General features: G+C 42.2%; 1 protein-coding gene across 6 annotated transcripts in view; it reads right to left on the bottom strand.

Moving 5' to 3' along the window:
- ATP11A (ATPase phospholipid transporting 11A) overlaps nt 1–23213 on the bottom strand; it is a 290835-nt gene that overhangs the window by 84374 nt on the left and 183248 nt on the right. For 5 of the 6 annotated variants that reach the window (XR_011319339.1, XM_069757899.1, XM_069757898.1 and 2 more), the window contains exons 3-6: nt 14384–14473; nt 7837–7917; nt 5824–5931; nt 1262–1390 (exon numbers count right to left, since the gene is read on the bottom strand). Coding sequence is in view for 5 of the 6 variants with exons in the window: in XM_069757899.1 (XP_069614000.1) it covers nt 1262–1390; nt 5824–5931; nt 7837–7917; nt 14384–14473 (408 nt within the window). In the remaining variant the exon portion in view is untranslated. Of the gene's footprint in view, nt 1–1261; nt 1391–5823; nt 5932–7836; nt 7918–14383; nt 14474–23213 lie in introns of those variants that run through there. The other variant, XM_069757902.1, reaches the window with a different exon arrangement.

Below are 23213 nucleotides of genomic sequence, written 5' to 3' on the forward strand. Positions count from 1 at the left end.
CTTGAACATATTATTTGAGAATGCTTGGATGAAACCGTATCCCAGCACGTTCGTTCATCACTAATAGTTAAGATATGTATATCTATTTGTATCGAAAAGCAAATGGGAACGTCATATAATTTAAAGTGGTTGTCCAAAACTAAACAATTGATGACCTGTTCGCAGGATAGGTCTTTAATATGAGATCGGTCTGTCACCCTACACTCCCATCAATCAGCTTAAGTCCACTCTACAGTTGCCTGTACATTGTATAGATGCCACTGCCTGGTAAAGCACCTAATCTTCTGATCAGATGAAAAGGAGATCAGGCGGCCCAGTAGCAGATACTAAACAATGTACAGGGCTGCCATGTTCTGCCTCCTCCCTCCTCGCACCATGCTTATATCAGACAACCAGCAGAGCAGTTATCAGCTGACCATGGGGCTCCTACAGATAGCTTATCACTTGCTCAGCCCTGGGCAACCACTTTAAAGGGAACCTGACAGTGTATGCTTTCGATCTATGGGCAACCTGTACCAGACCATGGCTGCATGACTTCAGCCATATATGTTTAATGCTGAAATTCTGTGGTACTGGAGAACAGTTTAAAAGCCACCAAACTGCACAGAAAACTAGTCAGACAGGTGGCTTCTCCCGGCCTGCTGCCAGTGACTGACTGTTCTGTCTCTGCGTTGGCTTGTAGGTCAAGACCTGTCATTCCAGGGCAGTGAACAGGGAGAAGCCACCAGAGACCCGAATTTCCGACTAGTCTCCCATGCCGCTCAGTCCTCGGCAGCTATTAAACTATGTTTTCCTTTGAAACGCTGAAGCATTCCAAAGTTGCACATATACAGCTGAAATTATTCAGCCATCATCTGATACATGCTGCCCGTGGATCAGGCAGCGTGTATCAGCTGTCAGTTTCCCTTTAAGGTGACAATCATACTGGTCGCATAGGACCAATAAATAGCAGCAATGTCAAAAACCAATGTAAAACGTATTTAAGGTGTCAACAAAAAGGACATCCTGTATTTTGAATATTGTGAGGAGTAAGTTTTTAGTGAACGTCAACATTATTTATCGCTTTATCTACAGTACGGGATAATACTGCACAACAGCATAATACACTATATGTATAGAAACCATAGTAAGCATGAAGTGAGACATCACTTTCTCAACTACGTGCAATTCAGTCACAAACACACCATTCCGAACATTTTAGCCCAATAGTGTAGTACTGCCGATATCATCTCCTGGTACCGTAAGAGACATCTGTGCTTACTTTGTGACTGGATTCTCCATCCAAACTCGCTGTTGTAACAAAACATGTGCCATCCTCCCTACTCGTAGAAAGCAATATCATGTCACATGGAAAAACTTCGTCTTCTTTAACCAGAACAATGTCTCCAACCTAGAGATAAAAAAAAAGTGCAACACTGATCTATGGAAGTGTGTGCAATTTATATATTTTTTTTATCTTGACGGGCTAAAAACAAAGCAGACTATGCCATTGATACCTGAATTTATCACAAGTATGCAAAATAATATACTAATGGAATATATTTTCCCTATATAAAATGCACAGAGTACAGGCATCAATTCTACAATTAATGCAATGAGATATTTAACCACTGCACCCATTGTTGTTATATTACAGAGTTTTTTTCATTTTTTTCTCCTTTTTGAGCAAGGAGGTATATATTTGCTAAGAAAAACAAAACTATTTGAAGGATGTACATTATGTGAAAGTGGCAAGTTGGTCGTCCCTTATGACTTCATGGGTATGTCTGGGTAAGCCTCCATTGAGTTGGCGTGTAATGGCGGGCAATGGTCACGGTAGTGTCACCGGCTGACGGGCCATCCGCAGCAGAATAAAAAGGGGAATGTTGTGGAAGGGATGCAGGCTCAACTGGTCTCAATAAGCAAAGCCCAGACCTCAGGAGTAACAGAAAAAAACAACTCGCTTTTAGTCTACGTTCAGACTAGCGTTGCGCGCCGCTGCGTCGGCGACGCAACGCACGACGCACACAAAAACGCGGCAAAACGCACGCAAAAACGCTGCGTTTTGCGACGCGTGCGTCGTTTTTTGCCGAAAATCGGACGCAAGAAAAATGCAACTTGTTGCGTTTTCTTGGTCCGACGCTAGCGGCAAAAAAGACGCAAGTGTTGCAAAACGCAACACACAAAAACGCATGCGTCCCCCATGTTAAACATAGGGGCGCATGACGCGTGCGTCGCCGCTGCGTCGCCCGACGCTAAGGCGACGCACACTAGCAGAACGCTAGTGTGAACGTAGCCTTACTGGAACAGCTGATGATGATTACAGCTCTCCACAGTTATTCAGTACGCTGGGCCGACAACCCCTCATGGTCGGATGAACTGTAGGGGATGTAACAGGGTAATGCTGGTTCCCCTTAACCTCTGGATATATTACACTGATGTTCTTCATGTTTTGCATACTTTTCATACACGGTGGTACTGATACAAATAAAGCGTATTACCACTGTGTATATGAGTACTGCTACACCTAAGTATATGTACATGTTTTGCATATTTACTGTTTAATAGGGAAAAGAAGTACCCTGGGGACAGTCATTTGGTATAGTGTTAAGGGAGCAGTACCCCAAGTTGGCCACTAGATGTGGGCATTATAGATATAGGTATTCAGTATATTTTAGCATAGCAAATAGTTAACTGTAGGAGGGGCATGGTGGGATAAGTCAGAGAGGTCTTCCCGGTTTAGTTCAGTTGAGGCCGGGGCACCTGTGTGTAACACAGGGCTGGTTAGCCCAGGGCAACACCGTGCCCCGCAACGTTTGTCAGAAGAGTGGGCTCAGCAGTTAGGCTAGGTTCAGATTGCGTTAGAGCAATCCGTTTAGCGCTAAGCGCTAGCGGGTTGCGCTAACGCAATGTGATTTTCGGGGTCGCGTTGAACGTCCCCGCTAGCGCAGATCCCTGATCTGCGAGAGCGGGGAACGGACCTCGGGCGCGCCGCGGACGCTGCAAGCAGCGTCTGCGGCGCGCTACAAAACACCGGCACATCGCTAGCGCGTGCCGAAAATGGCACGCGCCAGCGATGCGCGTTCCCATTGCCTTGAATGGGCACGCTAACGGACGCGTTGCACGGCGTTAATTTCGCCGTGCAACGCTGTCCGTTAAACGCGATCCCATAACGCAATGGGAACCCAGCCTTAGTATCCAGGGGGCCAAAGGACAGAACAAAGCACAGCAACATCAGAGATAGCTGTGCAGTATAAGTGGGACTGCAGTGCTACGGAAAGAAGGATAAGCAGAAAGGGAGCAAGGTATCCAAGATGTGGCAGATTTTTGCATAGGCCACTATTCTAAGGACTGGGGCGAAATGGCAGAGAATACCCCCATGAGAAGCAGGAATTCTGGGTATTGAGGACACTGAGGGGACAGGCTTAGCGGCAGAGAAAAGAGGCAAGGGAAAGAGTTGCCAATTGTAAGGAATGATTGTGTCCTGGATAATGCTGTGATAAGTAAAGAAGTTGAAGTTAATGTGAAGCTGGATTGTGACTCCTTAATTGCGGGGCCGTCTGTAGAACATACACTCTCGTACCAGGAGATCCCAGATGACGCAGAGAAGCAGCACCGAGGTACTCAGAGAAGAAAACATGATCTTGTGCTGGGAGGAGGGGGTGATACAAGGGTTGGTATCGGCCATGACTATGGCCCTGGCCCCTGCTCCCTACAGAACCCAACTCTTCTCCGGCAATGTGTAGTAGCTCTCCTCACTCCCTCACTTAATGTTACCAACAATCTGTACAAATCATTTGAGGAATAAAACTGAAATCATTTTGAGAGAAACAATAACAAAAGTAAAATATTGTGGTTGCATACATGTGAGCACTGTCTAATAAATGGGGATGTGGTTGTGTTCAGAATTAGCCAATCACAACAGTGCACAGTAGTCAGTGCACAGCTGTCATAATTTTCAGTGATTGTGATCTACCCCATATAAAGTTTAGCTATTCCAGTAGGAATTTCCTGACATTTTTCTATTTCCATTTTACAGCTGAGGCCATGGTCCATAAACAGCAAAGGTATCTCATTGTTGAAGGTCATCAGTCAGGAAAAGGGTACAAAAAAATGTCAAAGTCATTAGATATACCATGGAACAATGTGAAAACGGGCAACAAGTTGCTTAAATTTGGCACAAGTAAAATAGACTAAATAGAGCGGGAGGCCCCTCAAATATTGATGAAAATACAAGGAGAAAATTGGTCTTGGAGGCTGCCAAGAGGTCTACAGCAACATAAAAGGAGCTGCAGAATTTCTGGAAAGCCTGGTTGTGCACTGTATGCTACAACAATCTCCTATATTTGTCATATGTATGACCTGTGGGCTTGGTGGCAAGACAGGAGCTTTTACATATAAAGGAAAATATCCAAGCTTAGCTATGTTTTGACAAAACCTACATCAAGTCTGCAAAAGCATGTGGGAGAGCTTGTTATGGTCTGATGAGACTAAGTTTAAACGTTTTGCCAACACTGCGCAACGCCAAAAGAACACCTTTTAGCATAGTGGAGGAAGTATTATTCTTTATGGCTGCTTTTCGGGTGGTTTTAGTCAAGGTGGAATGAAATATGAACAGCTCAAAATATCAGTAAATTTTGCAAAATAAAACGTTAGGCCTCTGCTAAAAAAGCAGAAGATGAAGAATTTCACCTTTCCGCAAAACTTTGGTCATGGCCCATCCAGAGGCCTGACCTGAATTCAACTGAAAATTTCTGGATTGACTTGAAGAGGGCGCTGTACACAGGAGATGCCCTCACAATCTAACAGATTTGGATCACTACTGCAAGGAAGAGTGGGCAAATATTGCCAATTGTAGATGTGCCATGTTGATTAACCCCTACCCAAAAAAAACTGAACGCTGTCATAAATTCAAGAGGACTTTAACAAAGTATTAGTTTTAGAGTGTGCATATGTATGCAACCAAATTATAATAGTTCTTTATTTTTCTTTTTTCACTTGAAAAGATTTCAGTTTATGTTTTTTTTTTATTTAATTGTTCAAATTATAGGACATTGAGGGTATGTGCACTTGTTGATGGAACCTCTGCTCTCCGCACCTGTTTTTGAAAATCCGCAGGCAAACCGCACTGCGGATTACCTGCAGATTTACTGCGGAATTACCGCGGATGTATCGCATTTTTTGTGCGGATTCCACCTGTGGTTTTACACCTGCGGATTCCTATTGTGGAGCAGGTGTAAACCACAGCTGAATCCGCACAAAGAATTGACATGCTGCAGAATAAACAACGCAGTGTTTCCGCGCTGTTTTTTCCGCAGCATGTGCACTGCGGATTCTGTTTTCCATAGGTTTACATTGTACTGTACAACGCATGGAAAGCTGCTGCGAATCTGCAGTGGCCAATCCGCTGCGGATCCGCAGCATGTGCACATACCCTAAAAGGTGGAAAAAGTTCTGAGATGATTCTTCTTGGTATGATTTTATTACATTACAAAACCTGGCATTTTAACAGGGATGGGTAGTTATAAAAAATATTACCATTTTTAATTTCATGTAATCATTACATTTATAAGCAAACTTTGTAAGAATATTTATGATAGTCCAGCTGTGATTCTGATATAAACGGAAGTCCAAATTGACATATACATAGTAGTACAAACATACATAGAATGATAAATCCACATTCTTCTTGTTTTTCATCACATCATACTTTAATTTAACAATACTGGATTGTTATAAAAGAGCTGGTCTACAGCATGTTCATGCGTTCCTACATGTTTTTGTATAGGGGCAATCTATATCATCACTATTGCATAGAAAGGAGACTAAGAAATTGACTCTTACCCTAAGTTTTCGACTTTGCTTTCGGACCAATTTGCCATGCTGGATAACATGGACAGAATACTGGTTCATGGCATTATCAGCTTTGTGCCTAAGCCAGTCTTCATAGCCCTGTACGGGTAATAACGATAAGAAGGTTAAGAGGATGTGAACTTTATATTGAAAAATATTGGTTGTTAAGGCCACCATACACAATAAAGTAAGTTGTTGGTTGAATGACCGCTTAAAGAATGAAGAGAATGCGGACAGCAGCCATACACATACACCATTTGGTCAATAATGGCCATCTACTGTATGTTCTGCTACACCAAGAGACAAATGATCGTTTTGGGAATATTCTTACAATAAAAGATTGTTCATGGTCGATTCTTTGAATTAACACTTTAATGCCCCATGAAGTATACATATGTCATGGTGTGGGTGGGAAGTGTGGAGCAGGCTCAGGAGCTACACCCACTGCAAATGGTGGCTAAAATAAATAGCGGGCATGTGTGTAACAGCCGAGGCTAGAACTGGGGTCTTGACAGTGGCAATCTTGACTAGCGGCCTTTAAATGGCTGCCATTTCTAGCGTGCTTTGGGTTCCATCGCCCAAACCCGACGAGGTCACAAGGAGCGGGATGGGTTGCAAAGGCAGTCGGGACCTGCTAAACGCTCACATCACTGACAAGTTGGTACTTTTGTGAAGATTATCATGAGCTTCATAGGAGACTGGGATTTTCACTACATTGTGGAATAGTATAGTATTGCTGTATATAGTGTAAGCAATCAGACGATGGCAGGTTCAAATCTCCTAAGGAGACTAAAAAATATGAGGAAAAAAAAGATTTTCGAAATAAATATAAAACAAATTACAAATATTTGAAACACCGCTCTTTTTCCCCATAAAAAAATAAAGAAATGTAAAAAATAAATGTATCGAGCATTACTGCATCCGTAAAAGTCCAGGCTATCAAATTTTTTACATTATTAAACTGTACAGTAAATACTATAAGGAAAAAAATCAAAACACCACAATTACGTTTTTTTGACACCACACAACAAAACACAATAAGAAGCAATCAATATGTCATATCTATCCACAATGGTATCATCAGCTCTTCAATAGCAAGACAAGCCATCACACAGCTCCATCGGTGAAAAAATAAAAACATTTTCAGTCTCGGGAAATGACAGAAATTATTATTATTATTTATTTATTTTTTTTTTTTTTTTACAAACGTCTTAATTTTTTTCACTACTTAAATAGAAAAAAATCTATGCAAGTTTAGTATCACCGTAATCGTAATGAGTGGGAAACGTTTCCAGGTAATTTTTACCAAACGATGTATAGTGTAACCAAAAAACTCAAAAACCTACGTCAGGAAATTGATTTTTTTTCTTCATTTCATCACACTTGGAATTTACCATTCTTTTCAGTACATAGTATATAAAAATAAAGAGCATAATTCAAAATGACAACTCGTTACACAAAAAAAAACCTCATATTGGCCATGTCAACAGGAAAAAAAAAAAAGGTATGCCTCTTGGAAGAAGGGGATGTAAAAACAAAAGATCAAAAAATAAAAATTGCCTTGGCATTAAAGAGATTCAATCACCAGGTTTTTGCTACCCCTTCCAAGATCAGCATTCTGTAAGGGCAAAAACCCCGATTCCCCTAATGTATCACATACTGCAGTTTTGATAACATTCCAATTTTATCTGCTGCAGATCTACCAGTTCTCTGAATGCGGAGCTCTGTATAACCCCGCCCACACCACGGATTGGCAGCTTTCTGTGTACACTGTGCATAGGCAGAAAGCTGCCAATCAGTGATGGGGGCATGGTTATACAGAGCTCATGAATATGGAGGACGAAATAACAAATCAAGCACAGCTGTTAGTTCAAACAATGATCGGTCAATTATTCATTTTTGATTACTTACTCAATGATTCATTACTTTAGTTTAAATTATTTATTTTCAACAACTAAAATCTAATGTCTATGGGTGCCATTAGGTATTAAAAGAATTAGTTACCTGTTTAATTGCAGTCACAGTGATGACAAAGAATAGTGGCAAGCCACTGGTTATCGGACTGGTCGGAGTATCGATGATAAGCTGAAAAACACCACAAAATATAAAATATTGACTCCACCTATTAATTTGTACAGCCTGTGAAATAAAGGCATTATCAAACACCAGAAATCAAAGAAAATTTATTGTGGTCAAAATAAGCCATTTACACGCCAGTAGATACCCCATGACATTACAGTACTGCCTTCTTCATGTACCTCGCCATGACTACCTGAAAAGGGTTGTTCTACCCGGGACAGTTATGGCACTTCTGTGACCTGCATCTATTATGAGAGCGGGTCTAAATGCATTCAGTTTACAATAAAAAAAATGGGCGCAGCTCTCTCCATCCATTTTTATGGGAACATAGAAAAAAATTGGAATAACAATGAGTTACAAGAAGGATGAATCAGCCTTCATCTCCTCCATCTTTACATGTCAGCTGTCTATTCTGTTGTTCCAAGGAACAAAGCGGAGGGGGTCTCTCAGGAATTCCGGACCACATTAATAGAAACATAGTATTTGACGCTGAGGGAAAAATCTATTCTGGCTGGTTTCCTGTCTACTCCTTAATATAGTCTACTGTTGGGAGAGGTAACATAGTAACATACATAGTAACATAGTTAGTAAGGCCGAAAAAAGACATTTGTCCATCCAGTTCAGCCTATATTCCATCATAATAAATCCCCAGATCTACGTCCTTCTACAGAACCTAATAATTGTATGATACAATATTGTTCTGCTCCAGGAAAACATCCAGGCCTCTCTTGAACCCCTCGACTGAGTTCGCCATCACCACCTCCTCAGGCAAGCAATTCCAGATTCTCACTGCCCTAACAGTAAAGAATCCTCTTCTATGTTGGTGGAAAAACCTTCTCTCCTCCAGACGCAAAGAATGCCCCCTTGTGCCCGTCACCTTCCTTGGTATAAACAGATCCTCAGCGAGATATTTGTATTGTCCCCTTATATACTTATACATGGTTATTAGATTAGGTCTTTTTTGATATTATTGTAAAAGACATTTTCTATTTCAAAGACACTTGAAGATCATGTCTTGAACTAATGTCCGCGCTGGTGAAATAATAATAATCTTCATTTTTACATAGCGCTAACATATTCCGCAGCGCTTTACAGTTTGCACACATTATCTCTGAAGAAATCCCTCAGAGCCCCCTTGCTAAGTATGACTTGATAATTTATACTACTATATCAGACATATACACTATAGCCCAGTTATTTCTATGGTATAATAGTTTCTTCCTGCAAAAGTAAAAATATGCATTCTGTAATGTTAGAAGAAGATAAGTGAATGTTACTTGTCAGGTTGTTAGGTGTCATGTATACAGTACATAAAAAATATCATATTGTGCATGTTCAAACCTTTTATACATCAGAGAATCTGTCAAAATAAAGAATTTCATGGCCACCACCCTATGTTCATTTACGTAATGTTTACAGGTTTACTGTACATGTAAAGCAGAGGTGGGCATGATGCACATGTGATTGTACCCCCTACTGTACATGGGAGAAGATATTCCTAATGCCCAGTGACTAAACAGAACAGATGTTACTCTAATTACCTTGGTACAAGAAGGTAGTCAACAAGGTACTTTCAGTTCTCATCAGACTTATGTTATCTAGTACATTTTAGCCTTTGGGGTAAAACAGCCAGAGCTAGCCATCAAGAAACTGAAGCTCTAAAGGCAGAGCCCATGTTCATGATTTAATCCTAAAATTTCAAATCAAATTTCATGCACATATGAAAACTGTGTCACATTTACCTGTAAGGGGTTGTCATTGTTGCAGTAGCAGAGTGGACAACATTGGAAAAGGAGCAGCAGAGCAGCATGGATTTGTGAGTTGTTTTATAAACTTACTTTCAGCATTTTAATATAGATTATATATAGATTACACATATATATATATATATATATATATATATATATATATATATATATATATATATATATATATATATATATATATATATATATATATATATATATATATATATATATATACACAGGGTGGAGCGCGGTAATTTGCTGATTTGGGAATGAAATAAAAAAATTATGATCATTAGAAAAATTTATTTTATATTTTAATTATACTGAACAGTAATGGAATTTTTAAATTACATGGTTTTAAATAGTGTATCTGGCAAATGTCGACCTTCGCTATCCACACACTGCTGCATACGTTTTCTGAAGTTTTCATGAACTCTAACAAGCATGTCCACTGGTATTCTGCCAATTTCAGCTTCAATATTGTTCCTTAGGTCTTCCAAGGTGTTGGGACGGTCGTGTCAAATAGTCCCATGCTGACAAATGTTGGACCACGCACATTTTATACGGGTGAAAATTCAGTTCATCATGAAGAATCCGGTGGAGAGAACGTCTTGAAATGCCAAGAGCAAATGATTGCTTCCGAGCAGAGCGTTTCGGAGATTGCAGTACTGCTGCTCTAACTCTCTCGATGTTTTGTGGTGTTGTAATCCTTCTCTCAGGTCCCCTTCGTACACATGACACATTCCCTGCTGTTCTGAATGCATTCACCCAATTTACAATTGATTGCCGTCCAGGAACACGTCCACGTGGAGGAACAGCGAATTGTAAACGAAAAGCACGCTGCACTGCAATGATCGAGTGGGCATTTGAAAAATACGCTTCAACACAAAATGACCTCTCCTCACGTGTCCACTGCATGATGGCAACTGAAAGGCAGAGGAATACAAATCTCCCATCAGCCACTGTAAGCCACACCCACTCTCCCCTCTCTTCGACCGACAGTGCCGCCACAGCATGCAGTGCAAAAAAGCAAATTACCGCGCTCCACCCTGTATATATATATATATATATATATATATATATATATGTATATATATATATATATATATATATATATATATATATATATATATATACATATACACACACATACACACACACATATATATACTATATATATGTACTATATACATACATAGTGTAAGGGGGCTGCGTGGCATATAGTGGATGGGAGATATGTATCACAGAGGTGCATGTCCTTTGTGATATAAACCTGGACTACTTCTCTAGTACACATAGTACTAAGAGGGGTTAATCGGCCATGATAGGTTGATTGGGAGGAGCTGAAGAGTTGGGAGAGAGGGCTGCTCACCACATCTCCACCCCAGTGTGGGGTTCAAATTGTAAATTGGGACCTCTTTATCTGACAGATGGTTCTGTGTGTGGAGGTGTGTAGAGCTCCTGGATTGTGGCTTTGCTAAAGGACTAAGCAGAGCCCATGATCATGATTTAATCCTAACATTCATATCCCAATCTTATGCACATATGAAAACTGTGTCACATTTACCTGTAAGGGGTTATCATTGTTGCAGTAGAAGAAAGGATAACATTGGTAAAGGAGCTGCATGGATTTGTGATTTTTTTTTATAAACTTACTTTCAGAATTTTAATATAGAATATATAACTGAAAGGTGGCTGCCGGACACACAGTGGATGGCAGATATGTATCACAGAGGAGCATGTCCTCTGTGATATAAATCTAGAGTAACGCTTTAGTACACATAGTACTAAGAGGGGTTAATCGGCCATGACAGGTTGATTGGAAGCAGTTGAAGAATTGGGAGAGACGGCTGGGCACCATATCTCCAGCCACTAGCCTCACAATCCTCTAATTGTTTAATTGTTGAACCCTTGCTGTATTTAGAAGCCGCCGCCAAGTGAAAGCTGTAGCTAGGTCACGGGGTATCTTAAAAGGTCATGCAATCTATAGCTCTTCATAAATATCCATAGCATACTATCAGTCTCCCCTTTACTAGATGGTGCACTATGTTGCTTCCCAAAAATGAAAATCTTTCATGGAAAGCAGGTCTAAAAATATAAAATCTGTAGTCCACCATTTTTAGTGACAACTTTCAGTTCTCCCAAAAATATTACAGGCAAATTAGATTTTATCATCAAATTTCCATATGAAACATAAATGTAGACATTGATGAAATGGGAACTTATTGTAATATGAAAACTAAGTGTCCAGAATGATAAGAGACATCTACTATATAATTGTCTAAGGGTCACTTCCGTCTGTCTGTCACGGTTATTCATTCGCTGATTGGTCTCGCCAGCTGCCTGTCATGGCTGCCGCGACCAATCAGCGACGGGCAGAGTCCGGAAGAAAAAGGCCGCTCCTTACTCCCCGCAGTCAGTGGCCGGCGCCCGCTCCATACTCCCTGCTCCCCGCAGTGTCCCCGGCACTCCGCTCCATACCCCCCGCAGTGTCCCCGGCGCTCCGCTCCATACTCCCCGCAGTGTCCCCGGCACTCCGCTCCATACTCCACGCAGTGTCCCCGGCACTCCGCTCCATACTCCACGCAACTCCGCTCCATACTCCCCGCAGTGTCCCCGGCGCTCCGCTCCATACTCCCCGCAGTGTCCCCGGCGCTCCACTCCATACTCCCCGCAGTCAGTGTTCCCGGCGCCAGCTCCATACTCCCCTCCGGTCACCGCTAACACAGGGTTAATGCCGGCGGTAACAGACCGCGTTATGCCGTGGCTAACACACTCCGTTACCGCCGCTATTAACCCTGTGTGTCCCCAACCTTTTACTATTGATGCTGCCTATGCGGCATCAATAGTAAAAAAAAGTAATGTTAAAAATAATTTAAAAAAACCAAAAAACCTGCTATACTCACCCTCCGTTGTCCGCTGAGCCGCTCGCGCCTGCCGCCATCTTCCTTTCCCAGCGATGCATTGCAAAATTACCCAGAAGACCTAGTTTTCTCGCGAGACCGCTAAGTCATCTGGGTAATTTCGCAATGCATCCTGGGAATGCAAGATGGTGGCAGCCGCGCGCCCATCGGCACAGCGCCGTTGGATCCCAGGAGGCGGAGAGACGGGACGCTGAGGAGCAGCGACGAAAATGGTGAGTATGTTACAACTACAAGGGGCCCTCGGATCGTTAGGTGAGTATGTTTATTTTTTATTTTTTAACCTGTGACATACGTGGCTGGGCAATATACTACATCACTGGGCAGTATACTACGTGACTGGGCAATATACCTCATGACTGGCCAATATACTACATGGCTCTGTGCTGTATACTATGTCGCTGTGCAATATACTACGTGGCTCTGTGCTGTGTACTACGTCACTGGGCAATATACTACGTCACTGGGCAATATACTACGTCACCGGGCAATATACTACGTGGCTCCGTGCTGTATACTACGTCACTGTGCTGTATACTATGTCACTGGGCAATATACTACGTAACTGGGCAATATACTATGTGGCTGGGCAATATACTACGTGGCTGGGCAATATACTACGTGGCTGGGCAATATACTACGTGGCCGGGCAATATACTACGTGGCCGGGCAATATACTACGTGGCTGGGCAATATACTACGTGGCTGGGCAATATACTACGTGGCCGGGCAATATACTACGTGGCCGGGCAATATACTACGTGGCTGGGCAATATACTACGTGGCTGGGCAATATACTACGTGGCTGGGCTATGTACTACTTAGCTCTGTGCTGTATACTACGTGGCTGGGCAATATACTACATGGCTGGGCAATATACTACGTGTCTGGGCAATATACTACGTGGCTCGGCAATATACTACGTGGACATGCATATTCTAGAATACCCGATGCGTTAGAATCGGGCAACCATCTAGTACTTTCAATAATTGCCATGCAATTTATAGTATTGATTTTCCTCTATATACCTTTCACAGATACTTTTGAACTTCACTAACTAACATGGATTTTTCCTCTTGTAAATTAAAAAGGTCACTGTAATGATAGGAAAGAAATTTAGAATTCCATTTGTAGGTTGTGAAATTGAAAAGCCAGAAATCACTTCATGCAAGTTACTCCCAAGTGAACTGGGTGATATTCAGCCGTATAAAAATGCACAGATCTATAGTCACAATAAAGTTTATAAAATCTACAAGTTAAAAGAGTATAGTGAAGGCAAATAATTCATTGATTGCCCTCTTCTGAGGTGTGATGGTGCATTATTCACTTTTTAGACAGAGTTAAACTATTCTAGTCTGAACTAGAATTGAAAAAAGTTACACTGACTCCAGGCAAGGTAAGTATAATTTATTAACTGAACGGTTGGTTATTTGCAGTCATAAGGTTATAATAAAATCATAGGATAAGGTATAACAGGTGTACAGGTAAAGGTGATATTTTCCAAAAGCCTACAGGCTATAAGAGTGCAAAAAGGGTCCAACAGGCTTATTTTGCTAGTCAAATACAGAGCATCAAAGATGCTTAGAAGCGGCTTATGAGATTTAGAAAATGTAAATGTTGGCTAACTAGAATATGACAAAATTCTGGAGTATTGAAGATAATGAAATATTTTAATTTCAGTAAAATATATAATGCCCTGTGTGTGGATATGCTAGGCATTTGAAAAGTATACACTACAAAAAGATAACACAAATAAATAAAACTTAGAACAATAAATTAAGTGTTAGAATTTCAAAAACGTACCTGTACAAGGAAAATAATTAAAAAATAAAAATTTGCTATTCTTCTAAACTGTTCAAATAGATTCTTCGGTATAAAATTCCAAAATGTGTACTGAAAGAAAATAACAAAATAACACATTTGAGTTAATTAGTAATAAATTACAATTAAACATTTATTCACAGAATTCAAAATCAGTGCTCAATGGTTCAACCATGTAATTATTAGAATGTGAATGTTTGGTTTTCACCAAAATTTGTTGCTTCAGTGTTTTTAGATATTTTAATCAGATGTTTCTACGGTTACTGTAGTAGTATAAGTTTTTACACTTTTATTGACAAATACATCAAGTTTATGCAAAGATTCAATATTTAGCATTGACCCTTATTGTTCAAGACTTCTGCAATCCGTCTTACCATGCTGGATTTCAGCTTCTGGGTCAAATCCTGATTTATGACAACCCATTTTCGCCTAACCAGTGCTTGGAGTTTATAAAAAGTTCTGAGTCTTTGTTTGTCCACCTGCTTTTTAAGGATGGAAGTCACTTAGTTACCGTATTACTTTTGCTTTGTGACATGGTGCTCCATCATGTTGGAAAAAGAATTGTTCATCACCAAATTGCTTTTGATTATTGGGAGAAGTTGCTCATGGAGGATGTTTTGATACCATTCTTTATTCTTGGCAGTGTTCTGGCACAATTGTGAGTTGAGTCCACTCCTTTGGATGAAAAGCAACCTCACACTTGAATGGTCTCATGATACTTTACTGTTGGCATGACAGAGAACTCATGGTAGTGCTCAGCTTTTCTTCTCTGGACAACCATTCTTCCAAAATAAAGAAATTCGACACTCACATGTGTATGGCCACGGGGTTTAGAGTAAAGGAGAAGAGATGTGCTGAGAGAAATGAGACCACCGTCGCTAGTAGGGACAGCGCTAAGGACTGTGGCCATAAATATATGAGCGTTAGAGTTCTTTATTACGGTATTTTGTTCTGATAGCTTGGGATCATATCCGAGCACCTTTACCTTCAACAGAGTGCCGTATTCGACTGCCTTTGATCGATCATTCTTCCAGCTCTCTGCAGTCCAATCCTTGTGTTTTCAACAGACTGACATTATGCACAAGAAGTACAGGGGCCGGACAGTAGAGGACTGGGGTAAAGTTATTTGGGAGCAGTTTGGGATAACTAGAAGATTGTCCAGGGAAGAGAAAGTGAAACGCTACCATGAGTCCTGTGTCATACAAATAGTAAATCATCCTGGGACCTTTCATGTGTGGGGTTGCATTTTATGCAAAGGAGTGGGACATCTCACAATTTTGTGTAAGAACATTGTTCTGGATAAAGAATGGTATTGAAACATCCTCCAAGAGTAACTTCTCCCAACATTCCAGGAACAATTTGGTCATGAACAATGCTTTTACAGCATGATGGAGCACCATGTCCCTAGGTAAAAGTGATAACTAAGTGGCTCAATGAACAAATCATTGAAATTTTGGGTCCCTGGCCAGGAAAGACCCCAGGTATCAATCATATTAAAAACCTGTAATCAATCCCCAAAAAGCAGGAGGACACACAAAAGTACAGAAATTATGATAAGTTCAATGCACTGATTAGGCAAGAATAGATTGTCGCAAACTCAGATTTAACCCAGAAACGTAGGGTGAATTACTGAAGTCTTGAAAAATAAGGGTCAACATTGTAAATATTGAGTCTTTGCATAAACTTGATGTATTTGTCAATACACGTTTAAAAATGTATGAAATACGGTACTTATAATTGTACTTCAGTAATCAGAGACATCTGACTAAAATATATAAAAACATTTAAGCAGCAAACTTTGTGAAAACCAAAATTTGTGTCAATTTTAAAACTTTTGCCCATGAATATACCGTATGTGGACCCTTGGGTGACAGAGACTGAGCATGGCCTACTCCACAGTTGGTAAAAATATCAACATAATGTTTAAGTATAAGTCTTGAGCATTTTTCTGAGGTTTCTGTGAACAGCCTATTAAAAAGTATGTCTCCACAATAAAAATATGACTGCAATAAACATTTACACATAGCCATCTAATTATGTCATATAGTCTGGGTTAACATCGCTTCCCAATATTGCATTCTATAGCAGACACCATGCAATGCCACAACTTCTGAATCCACGCAAGTCACAAAATCAGGGGGCTAAATTTTCATGCAGTTGACATTTCAAGGTCGGGGCAGCATGGTGGCTCAGTGGTTAGCATTGCAGCACTGGGGTCCTGGGTTCAAATCCCTCCAAGGACAAAATCTACAAGGAGTTGTATGTTCTTCCCATGTTTGCGAGGGTTTCCTCCCACACTCCAAAGACTCAGTAATAAGGTAATTAAATTGTGAGACCCAATGGGGACAGTGGTGATAATGTCTGAAAAGCACTGCAGAATATGATAGCACTATAAAATCAAAGCATAATAAATAAATAAGGCTATTTTATTATAGCCATGGTTAGACAAAAAAACAAAAAACAAACTTACAAGTCTCTTTTAGAACTTGCAAACAGTCTTAGCTAATTAGATTTCATAGAGAGACTTCATAGAGAAGGCCAAAGTGGTGCCCAAACCAAAGACCGAGACAAAATGAACATATAATCTGCTGTAAGTAAATGAATAAGTAAAAGAAAAAGTGCACTTAAATAACAAAAGTTATTTGAATGCACTTTTCCATTTTCTTATTTACTTACTGCAGGTATATGTTCATTTTGTCTCTGTCTTAGGTTTTGTCTGTTTAATGGCCAGTGTGAATATGCTCCTATTTGCATGTATACCAACTCAGCTTACACTCCAGTTCTTTTTTTATTCAGTGTGGTGCCCAGTTAGAGCACATCAGGCACAAGTTTAACTACTAAAAAAAAAAGAAATAAAAAAATACATACCGTATATACTCGAGTATAAGCCGAGATTTTCAGCCCAAATTTTTGGGCTGAAAGTGCCCCTCTCGGCTTATACTCGAGTCAAGTTGGGTGGCAGGGTCGGCGGGTGAGGGGCTGAGGTATACTTACCTAGTCCCAGCGATCCTGGCGCTGTCCCTGCTGTCCCACGGTCTTCTGTGCTGCAGCTTCTTCCCCTCTTCAGCGGTCACGTGGGACCGCTCATTGGAGAAATGAATAAGCGGCTCCACCTCCCATAGGGGTGGAGCCGCCTATTCATTTCTCTAATCAGCGGTAACGGTGACCGCTGATAGAGGAAGAAGCTGCGGCACCGAAGACAGCTGTCCGGGAGAAGGAGCCGGACGCCAGGACCAGGTAAGTATGTAATATTCACCTGTCCGCGTTCCAGCCGCCGGGCGCCGCTCCATCTTCCCGGCGCCGCTCCATCTTCCCAGCGTCTCTGCTCTGACTGTGCAGGTCAGAGGGCGCGATGACGCATATAGTGTGCGCGGCGCCCTCTGCCTGATTAGTCAGAGCAGAGAGACGCTGGGACCGGACGCCGGAACGAGACGCCGGGAGCTGCAATCAAGAGAGGTGAGTATGTGTGTTTTTTTTTTATTGCAGCAGCAGCGGCACAGATTTATGTGGAGCATCTATGGGGCTATATGAACGGTGCAGAGCACTGTATGGGGCAATATGAACGGTGCAGAGCACTGTATGGGGCAATATGAACGGTGCAGAGCACTGTATGGGGCAATATGAACGGTGCAGAGCACTGTATGGGGCAATATGAACGGTGCAGAGCACTGTATGGGGCAATATGAACGGTGCAGAGCACTGTATGGGGCAATATGAACGGTGCAGAGCACTATATGGCACAGCTATGGGGCAATAATGAACGGTGCAGAGCACTATATTTCACCGGTAAATGCTGCATTTCCACCCTAGGCTTATACTCGAGTCAATAAGTTTTCCCATTTTTTTGTGGCAAAATTAGGGGGGTCGGCTTATACTCGAGTATATAAGGTATCCTTAAATATTTGCAACTTTCTTTCTTTTACCGAGTTTAACATAAGAAAAAAAGAAAGAAAGGAGTTACAAAAATGGGTATATAGGCAATACAAATATCATTTATTAGTAAGGTCCATATTATGAACACAAACTATTATAATGGAGAGATCTCTGGATTTGGAGCAAAAGAGGCTACACATGCCTGTACCTTATGCAAGTATTTAAAGAAGCACAACCACCCAAACTTTTATCCTCGTAATATATTACAGTGATCATATTATACAGCACTTACAATTGATAATTTTGCCTTTCTACCCAGCTAATTCTTCTCTTTTCCAATAGGTCTATGATATCACGTTATTAACCCCTTTCTGCCATTAGACGTACTATTCCGTCCATGTGGGGTGGTGTTATGTAGGCAATCCAGTGACACAGTGTGTCAGCAATCAGAGCACATACAGTGATCTGACAATAACCCAAAAACAATAGAACGAGCTCTGAGACGTGGAATCTCTGTAGACCGCAATACCTGAACCTATCCTAAACACAACTAAAGGCAGCTGTGGATTGCGCCTGACAATACCTATGCAACTCGGCACAGCCTGAGGAGCTGACTAGCCTGAGGATAGAAAAACAAGCCTGACTTGCCTCAGAGAAATACCCCAAAGGAAAAGGCAGCCCCCCACATATAATGACTGTTAGCAAGATGAAAAGACAAACGTAGGGATGAAATAGATTCAGCAAAGTGAGGCCCGATATTCTAGATAGAGCGAGGATAGCAAAGAGAACTTTGCAGTCTACAAAAAACCCTAAAGCAAAAAACCACGCAAAGGGGCAAAAAGACCCACCGTGCCGAACTAACGGCACGGCGGTACACCCTTTGCGTCTCAGAGCTTCCAGCAAAACGAATAGACAAGCTGGACAGAAAAAGTAGCAACAAAAGCAAAGAAGCACTTATCTAAGCAGAGCAGCAGGCCACAGGAAAGATCCAGAAGCTCAGATCCAACACTGGAACATTGACAAGGAGCAAGGAAGACAGAATCAGGCGGAGTTAAATAACAAAGCAGCCAACGAGCTCACCAGAACACCTGAGGGAGGAAGCTCAGAAGCTGCAGTACCACTTGTGACCACAGGAGTGAATTCAGCCACAGAATTCACAACAGTACCCCCCCCCCTTGAGGAGGGGTCACCGAACCCTCACCAGAGCCCCCAGGCCGACCAGGATGAGCCACATGAAAGGCACGAACAAGATCTGGAGCATGGACATCAGAGGCAAAAACCCAGGAATTATCTTCCTGAGCATAACCCTTCCATTTAACCAGATACTGGAGTTTCCGTCTAGAAACACGAGAATCCAAAATTTTCTCGACAATATACTCCAATTCCCCCTCCACCAAAACCGGGGCAGGAGGCTCAACAGATGGAACCATAGGTGCCACGTATCTCCGCAACAACGACCTATGGAATACATTATGTATGGAAAAGGAGTCTGGGAGGGTCAGACGAAAAGACACAGGATTGAGAATCTCAGAAATCCTATACGGACCAATAAAACGAGGTTTAAATTTAGGAGAGGAAACCTTCATAGGAATATGACGAGAAGATAACCAAACCAGATCCCCAACACGAAGTCAGGGACCCACACGGCGTCTGCGATTAGCGAAAAGTTGAGCCTTCTCCTGGGACAAGGTCAAATTGTCCACTACCTGAGTCCAGATCTGCTGCAACCTGTCCACCACATTATCCACACCAGGACAGTCCGAAGACTCAACCTGTCCTGAAGAGAAACGAGGATGGAACCCAGAATTGCAGAAAAATGGAGAGACCAAGGTAGCCGAGCTGGCCCGATTATTAAGGGCGAACTCAGCCAACGGCAAAAAGGACACCCAATCATCCTGGTCTGCAGAAACAAAACATCTCAGATATGTTTCCAAGGTCTGATTGGTTCGTTCGGTCTGGCCATTAGTCTGAGGATGGAAAGCCGAGGAAAAAGATAGGTCAATGCCCATCCTACCACAAAAGGCTCGCCAAAACCTTGAAACAAACTGGGAACCTCTGTCAGAAACAATATTCTCAGGAATGCCATGCAAACGAACCACATGCTGGAAGAACAAAGGCACCAAATCAGAGGAGGAAGGCAATTTAACCAAGGGCACCAGATGGACCATTTTAGAAAAGCGATCACAGACCACCCAAATGACTGACATCTCTTGAGAAACGGGAAGGTCAGAAATGAAATCCATCGAAATATGTGTCCAAGGCCTCTTTGGGACCGGCAAGGGCAAAAGCAACCCACTGGCATGTGAACAGCAGGGCTTAGCCCTAGCACAAATCCCACAGGACTGCACAAAAGTACGTACATCCCGTGACAGAGATGGCCACCAGAAGGATCTAGCCACTAACTCTCTGGTACCAAAGATTCCAGGATGACCAGCCAACACCGAACAATGAAGTTCAGAGATAACTTTACTAGTCCATCTATCAGGGACGAACAGTTTCTCCGCCGAACAACGATCAGGTTTATTCGCCTGAAATTTTTGTAACACTCGCCGCAAATCAGGGGAGATGGCAGACACAATGACTCCTTCCTTGAGGATACTCGCCGGCTCAGATGAACCCGGAGAGTCGGGCACAAAACTCCTAGACAGAGCATCCGCCTTCACATTTTTTGAGCCCGGAAGGTACGAAATCACAAAATCGAAGCGGGCAAAAAATAACGACCAACGGGCCTGTCTAGGATTCAAGCGCTTGGCAGACTCGAGATAAGTAAGGTTCTTATGATCAGTCAATACCACCACGCGATGCTTAGCTCCTTCAAGCCAATGACGCCATTCCTCGAATGCCCACTTCATGGCCAGCAACTCGCGGTTGCCCATATCATAATTACGCTCAGCAGCCGAAAAATTCCTGGAAAAGAAAGCACATGGTTTCAACACTGAGCAACCAGAACCTCTCTGTGACAAAACCGCCCCTGCTCCAATCTCAGAAGCATCAACCTCGACCTGGAACGGAAGAGAAACATCTGGTTGACACAACACAGGGGCAGAACAAAAACGATGCTTCAACTCCTGAAAAGCTTCCACAGCAGCAGAAGACCAATTAACCAAATCAGCACCCTTCTTGGTCAAATCGGTCAATGGTTTGGCAATGCTAGAAAAATTACAGATGAAGCGACGATAAAAATTAGCAAAGCCCAGGAATTTTTGCAGACTTTTCAGAGATGTCGGCTGAGTCCAATCCTGGTTGGCTTGGACCTTAACCGGATCCATCTCGATAGTAGAAGGGGAAAAGATGAACCCCAAAAATGAAACTTTCTGCACACCGAAGAGACACTATGATCCCTTCACAAACAAGGAATTAGCACGCAGGACCTGGAAAACCATTCTGACCTGCTTCACATGAGAGACCCAATCATCTGAGAAGATCAAAATGTCATCCAAGTAAACAATCAGGAATTTATCCAGATACTCACGGAAGATGTCATGCATAAAAGACTGAAACACAGATGGAGCATTGGCAAGTCCGAACGGCATCACTAGATACTCAAAATGACCCTCGGGCGTATTAAATGCAGTTTTCCATTCATCTCCTTGCCTGATTCTCACCAGATTATACGCACCACGAAGATCTATCTTAGTGAACCAACTAGCCCCCTTAATCCGAGCAAACAAGTCGGATAACAATGGCAAGGGATACTGAAATTTAACAGTGATCTTATTAAGAAGGCGGTAATCAATACACGGTCTCAGCGAACCATCCTTCTTGGCTACAAAAAAGAACCCTGCTCCCAGTGGTGATGACGATGGGCGAATATGTCCCTTCTCCAGGGATTCCTTCACATAACTGCGCATAGCGGCGTGTTCAGGCACGGATAAATTAAATAATCGACCTTTAGGGAATTTACTACCAGGAATCAAATTGATAGCACAATCACAATCCCTATGCGGAGGTAGGGCATCGGACTTGGACTCTTCAAATACATCCTGATAATCAGACAAGAACTCTGGGACCTCAGAAGGAGTGGATGACGAAATAGACAAAAATGGAACATCACCATGTACCCCCTGACAACCCCAGCTGGATACCGACAGAGTTCCAATCCAATACTGGATTATGGGTTTGCAGCCATGGCAACCCCAACACGACCACATCATGCAGATTATGTAGCACCAGAAAGCGAATAACTTCCTGATGTGCAGGAGCCATGCACATGGTCAGCTGGGTCCAGTACTGAGGTTTATTCTTGGCCAAAGGTGTAGCATCAATTCCTCTCAACGGAATAGGACACCGCAAAGGCTCCAAGAAAAACCCACAACGTTTAGCATAATCCAAATCCATCAGATTCAGGGCAGCGCCTGAATCCACAAACGCCATGACAGAATACGATGACAAAGAGCATATCAAGGTAATGGACAGAAGGAATTTGGATTGTACAGTACCAATGACGGCAGACCTATCGAACCGCTTAGTGCGCTTAGGACAATCAGAAATAGCATGAGTGGAATCACCACAGTAGAAACACAGACCATTCAGACGTCTGTGTTCTTGCCGTTCAACTCTGGTCATAGTCCTATCGCACTGCATAGGCTCAGGTTTAATCTTAGACAATACCGCCAAATGGTGCACAGATTTACGCTCGCGCAAGCGTCGACCGATCTGAATGGCCAAAGACATAGACTCATTCAAACCAGCAGGCATAGGAAAACCCACCATGACATCCTTAAGAGCCTCAGAGAGACCCTTTCTGAACAAAGCTGCCAGCGCAGATTCATTCCACAGAGTGAGTACTGACCACTTCCTAAATTTCTGACAATATACTTCTATATCATCCTGACCCTGGCACAAAGCCAGCAAATTTTTCTCAGCCTGATCCACTGAATTAGGCTCATCGTAAAGTAATCCGAGCGCCAGGAAAAACGCATTGACATTACTCAATGCA

This window comes from Ranitomeya imitator, chromosome 3 (genome assembly GCF_032444005.1).
Source record: "Ranitomeya imitator isolate aRanImi1 chromosome 3, aRanImi1.pri, whole genome shotgun sequence".
Classification (NCBI taxonomy): Eukaryota; Metazoa; Chordata; class Amphibia; order Anura; family Dendrobatidae; genus Ranitomeya; species Ranitomeya imitator.